Raw genomic sequence first — 6,000 nt, forward strand, 5'->3', positions numbered from 1 at the left:
ATAGACCTGGGTGCGTTTGCGTGTCCTTTTCAAGACCGTTTTGTTTCAGTCAGCAGGAAATATGCAATGTAGGCTATGGCTGTATTACGAATTAGTGTGAAGTAAGTCTAAGGGTAAAGAAAACTTTGAACACGTTTTACAGTGAAATGTAACAATGCAGTAGCAGTCTTTTTTTTTTTTTTACTTTTCCGCAGTTTACGCAGTATGTTTAGGTCTACAGCTGAATAGACTATTGTGTAAAACTTGAGACCTATATCTTTCATGTTTGGAACATGTGTCATTTTAAAATAGCCTTCTTTAATGTTAGGCCGCATGTTCCCATAACAGGCCAAACTTGTACTAAAGTTAAAATATGACGTGTTTTAGGGGCAGTGTTTCGTGAGGGTATGGTGTGGACTTCTCTTACCACTAATGCATTTTCTGAGTTTGCTTCTTGGGATGGGACATTTTCCATGTAGTAGGCCATACGACACTCCATTTTCCATATACGATTCTCCAATTAACCATGGTTCCTCTAATTGCGTTATAGGACTAAGTTGTGCAGAATGAGGGTAACACAATCTTCAGTGTATTGGCCAATATGCAAATACATACATAAGTTCTATAAGGTACCCTACTAGTGTTACCATTTCTGGGTGTTTGGTTACACTTGGGGACGTTTTCCCCCAAAACTAACATGCTATAGGCCTATCACTTGCAGAAATGAAAACAGTAGCCGAAGTCATCGTTTTGAATCCAGTTTTATTTCTTTACTCGTTTTTCAGTTCTCAGGCTGCAATTATACACACATTATATAAAATTATGTACAGTTGCTTTCCTCAAAGAGAACCACTTGAAATAATAATAAAAAACATTACACATCAAATGGTTTGTTTCTCTTTTTTGTATTCTGTTATGAACTGAAGGCAATGGCCCATTATTGATACAAAGGGTGGGGTTTTTAAAAATGATTTTTTTAGACCACAGTTCTCACAGGAAAGTTCATTAAAGAACTTAAGGCAAAGTGTGTTCGTTTGGTGAGTCTCAATTCATACACACTTTTAAAATGTTCAATTAACACACTGCACACCATGAGCATCGCATAACACTGATTCCATCTGCAACTGAATGCCACACTCATTCCTTGTTTTGTGAAGTAGGTTATGACTAATTGCAGCTTTCATGCAAAGGCCTCACATTTTTCATCAATAAAAGAAGTTATTGCGAGATAAATAAGCAATGTAAACACATCCGTTCCTTCTCTGAAAAAGCAACATCTGAGCATCAGAATTTTTTTTCTTGGCGGCGTTTCAAACAATAAAAAAACACTGAAGTACCGGTAGACCTAATCAGTTGGATCAAGAGTTTATATGCATGTCAAAAATGTATCAGTATTTAAAATTGCAATACGTTGTTGCAATATGTTGTGTGTTTGTGTCCTTAATTTTTTATTCTGGTGCGTTCAGGTCAATAGTCAAATATCTAACTTGGTAGTTTAAATCATTAGCTACATTTCGGCACATTATGAACTTAAACCTGTTTATTTTTTATAAGAGAGGTTAAAATATTGCTTTTTCTCATAAAACTATATCATATATCATACAAGCCTCCTCTGGCATCGTACGTTTAAAATGAAATTTTACATTCTTTCTACTAATAGAACTCTACACCAGATGTGCGTCAAGTTACAACAGGTCATAAATATGTTTTACCAGAATTTTATTAGTTTATGCATTCGATGCCTTGGGAGTTATAAAGTTATGTCAGCTTTCCATATAACCTAACCTAGAGTACTGCATGACAACTTCCACAACTCTGGCCCATAAATACCCTAGTCTATACAACAATGCTGTCAGCTTGTGGGAAACTTCATATCAATGCCACATAAATATACCAGCTCTTGAGAAATGACATTCAATCATAATAAAAACAAGGAACCGGAAACACTGAAATAAAATAACATTAACAAAGCCGTCTGCCATGTAGTTAAATCACAGTTGCCCGAATGCAGCAGAAAAAATCTTTGGACTTCAGCATGAATTTCATAGTTACTGTAATGTGTCAACGTCAAGTGCCAATCAAAAGCGCTTGTTCAAAAAGTTTCAGAAAATTATACAGCAATATTTGCAAACGTTTTTTGTTTGTTTTACAACAGCATACTTGTAAATTATAAGCTATATACACATAATATTGCAGAATTATAGGTACTCCATACATATTTCAAACGCATAAACGCTGGTATTTTTGTACACTGGCCCTTTAAATTATTGCATTTTATTATTTAATTTTTTTGTCTGGCATTAATCACTGTCTGATTTGTCTTCTTTTGAACTTGAGGCATGATTGTAGAGTCCCTGTGCCATCAGTTGGATTGCTAGTGAATTCTTGCCCCCGGTGGCTTTCTTGATCTTGGCCCTCTTGTTTTGAAACCATATTTTGATCTGAGATTCGTTAAGACCAAGTTCTTGTGCCAGACTCTGCCGTCGTTGCTCTGTAAGATATCGGTTAGTCTGAAACTCTGCCTTCAGTCTCTGAAGTTGCTCGGCTGTAAAGGCAGTTCTAGGACGCTTGTCTTCTTTGCTTGGTGTTTTTTTCTTTGGTTTGCGAGATCTTGGTCCTGTGGTTTCCAAAGACAGAGCAAAATGGATTAGTGACTGAACGTGCAGACGCAAAGGGGACAAATCCTACATAGCCAAAATGGCTCACAATTGGCACAATATCATCATCACAAGGCCAAAATAGACTATTAAGAATGCTACTTGCTCAAATGTATAGCCTAGCTTACTTATAGGCACGTCTACATGATACAGGCAGACGCACAGCAGTTACTGATGTGCGTTGAATGAATAAGTAGCTATCTCATAGTTGCCGGAGTTCTGGACAGGGCTGTGGATGAGTGCTTGGGGGTGGGGTGATGATTGAAACGAAGGGAGGGTGGGGGGACTCTCTTTTCACTTACTGTTTCCATAGGAACCACATTTGTAAGCTGGAGTTGTTCATAAACTTGTTATACATATCCTGAATAACAGTATGCTCATTTTTTACCATTCAAATCGAAATTTAATTCGAATCGGAGTTTGATTCTGTGTCGCACATTCACCTGTTTTGGATGGGGCACGATAGGCTATTGGTAGCCTACCTTATTATTATAAAGATAATAAAACCAAAAGGCCTATACGTTTCGCCTAGTTTTCTGACGAGATCCTCAATTCAAAGACTCCACATTTTTCTTGAAAAAAAAAAAAGACTTCTTGAAGTGGTCCATGGTAATCGATGTGTAAAATTTTTGGACTATTCACTGATATTTTATAACATGCTTGTATAGCTTTGCCACTTTGCAAAAGAGACAAGGGCATAGGCCTAGCTGAGCTGGCTAACCCATGAGGGTAAACACCTGCAGGAGGCTATATTTGACGTCGTAGGCTATATTATCGTATTGAGTCCCATTTTCGAGTTTGTCTAGTGTCTTAGACTCTTAACTGTTCATTTAAAATGTATAAATAGCATATGAGTGATTCATTTATTGAAATAATAGGCTCTCTCTTATTTTGCATAGGCCACCACGACGAAATAACATTGTTGTTACAATATTACAACGTTATAATGATACAGTGTTAACAGTGAAAATGTTCATGGTTTCGATTTCTTGAATGTGGATATCTGCATAATTTCAGTTTTACTAGTAGCCTAGGCTACTCGCAAGCTAATTTCACCCATTCGATAATAGGCCTTCAGATCCAAACCAGTTAAATTCTGACGTCAATGTGATTATTAATTGATTCGTTTATTTATTACTGCACTTTTGGAGACTTTTGGACTTTTTTTACTGGAATGCGTGCATTTCCTTATGCATCTGTCCGAAACAGTTCTCACTCATGGATTCAAATCCATTGTCAAAAATATGCAAATTCAATATTAACAAAAGCAAAGACTGAACAATGGCACAAAACGAAGTTTTGGACATGCTACAAAATTATTAAAAGTAATTTTGCTATCGATGTTTGTGAGCTCTCTTATGACTGGATTAGAACAATTAACTTTATTAGGTTATTTTTTTTTATTGCAGTCTATATCTAGACTATTGTGTATGGTTTCTGCTCTTTGAATTAGCCTAGGGGGTAAATATTTCTTTAAAATAGGCTAATGGAAAAAAATGCCAAATGTTTAGCGTAATGTTTTCCTTAAAGAGAAAAGTTTTTTTATATATATATAGGCCTATTACACATAGCATACGATTGTGGTAGCCTATTAGGGTCTACAGCTTATAAGTCTCGTAAAATTGTAGCCAACACAAAGATAGCTTTCTTATAACTGAAAAAGCAAGGAATACTAACCCACAATTTACATTTTTTATTTCTGTAATACTCTCTATCTCGGAAAGGCCTAGACTATTTATGTTGTAGGCTATGTGGATTTCCCCCCTGACGCCATTCAACGAAGTTTAATAGCTTAGTTTATATATAGACTATAAAACAACATAATTATGCAAAACAGGTCTGTTATGCCACCATTCCCAACGTTAGTAACTAAAATATAAATGAAAAAATAAATCAAACAAATGGACAGATTGTTGGCGGGCGTAGCCTAGTCATGGTCAAAGTGAACTAATTATTATTCCATGCAATGGGGTTTCCGGAGATCCCTGCATCCATTCAAGGACCATTTCTTTACCCGCTATTTAAATAAATTCAATTGAAACTAGGCTATCAGAGAAATGATCAGTCGAACCGACATTTTGCTGTAATATCCAAACAACAAATACTGAAGTGCATTTTTGGAAGGTAAAAAAGTTGGCGCTCACCTGATGATGGCCGATCCGAATATCTGGTACAATACACCCAGGCCGGCCAGAGCATGGGCTGTGAGGAGGGGGAGTTGTTGGTTTGCGAACTATCCGAGTCCGAGCTTAGGCACTGATCCCCACTCTCTTCACGGGGCTTCAGAGGCGCTTCCTCAGCAATGCTTGATTTCTTCGCTCCATTAATGGAACTAGGGTTCGAAGTTCCTTCTTCTGCTACAGTCCCCTCCACTTGACCCAGTCTTAAACCCGAAGAATGATTCTCCCGTCCTCTTCGAATACCTGATTCACGGTTCAAGGTCCCCTCTTTCCTGCGTCCAAAGTCAGGTCGTAGAATATTGTCGATGAAAAAGTTGGTAATTCGGTGTGGAAGAAGGTTAGCCGGTGCTTGTAATAGTGGAAGAATGGCTCTGTTGGATTCATCGCCGGAATCCTGGCGCTCTGCATCTCTGTTGCTATGATCATTTTCTTCCATTCTGAAATACTCTCCCAGCACTCGATCTTTAACCCCTTTCTCGCTCTCCCGCACACAAATATACGAATTCCAGTTTCAAAATATCTTTCTTTTCTTTTTGTTATTTATAATTAAAAAATAGAAAAGAAACACGCAAAATCCTCTTACCAAAGACGATATTCTTTAAATACCACAGAGCCGCCTTTGGTCGTGATCACAAAGAAAAACCATACTTTTACTATTTAAATCCAGAGCAGGCTGTTCTTTTCATCTCATTTGTGTTATTTGGATTTCCCTGCAAAAGGCAAGGCTTTATATATCAAATCTGAACGAATAACGACGATTTGTATGCTGCCTAAACTACGCGTAAATAAAGAGGCGCGACTGGTTCTGAAATACTTTCACTATGGATTTTTGTTCTTATTTTTAATACGAGTTCCCCAGAGTGACGTTGCAGTCCGGTATCCAAGACACGTGCCTTTAACCAATAGAGAAACAGGAATCGAACCACATGATCTAGTGACTCCCGGATAAATGACAGCACCCAACATCGCCTTAATTTCCCACTTTAAAGCTATAGTAGGGCCTACAACGTATAGACAAATATAACACATGAACGAGTTTTATGTATTCTTATTTACTGTCAATTCATAAATTCCAAATATTGAGCGCCAATAGTAAGAGATTTCTCTAATTAGTGATAATTCGGACTTTCAAGTAGGCTAACAGTTGTGGTGAAAATGGCCAATCACATTGAGGGGGAGGGGTG

General features: G+C 37.4%; 1 protein-coding gene across 1 annotated transcript; it reads right to left on the reverse strand.

Moving 5' to 3' along the window:
• Nucleotides 1–741: 741 nt before the first annotated feature.
• On the reverse strand, nt 742–5,606 carry en2b (engrailed homeobox 2b). Its single transcript, XM_042073914.1, has 2 exons — nt 4,781–5,606; nt 742–2,596 (listed from the first exon to the last, which is right to left on the reverse strand). Exons 1-2 carry the CDS (start codon nt 5,250–5,252, stop codon nt 2,280–2,282), a joined length of 789 nt encoding a protein of 262 aa, XP_041929848.1. The 5' UTR covers nt 5,253–5,606; the 3' UTR covers nt 742–2,279.
• Nucleotides 5,607–6,000: the final 394 nt, after the last annotated feature.

This window comes from Alosa sapidissima, chromosome 1, assembly GCF_018492685.1.
Source record: "Alosa sapidissima isolate fAloSap1 chromosome 1, fAloSap1.pri, whole genome shotgun sequence".
Classification (NCBI taxonomy): Eukaryota; Metazoa; Chordata; class Actinopteri; order Clupeiformes; family Clupeidae; genus Alosa; species Alosa sapidissima.

Excerpts from the sequence above, each read along its gene's own strand:
- en2b (XM_042073914.1), bottom strand. The coding sequence starts at position 5,252 with ATGGAAGAAAATGATCATAGCAACAGAGATGCAGAGCGCCAGGATTCC. Across the intron at positions 2,597-4,780 it reads TTCGGATCGGCCATCATCAG|GACCAAGATCTCGCAAACCA; the intron begins GTGAGCGCCAAC and ends TGGAAACCACAG.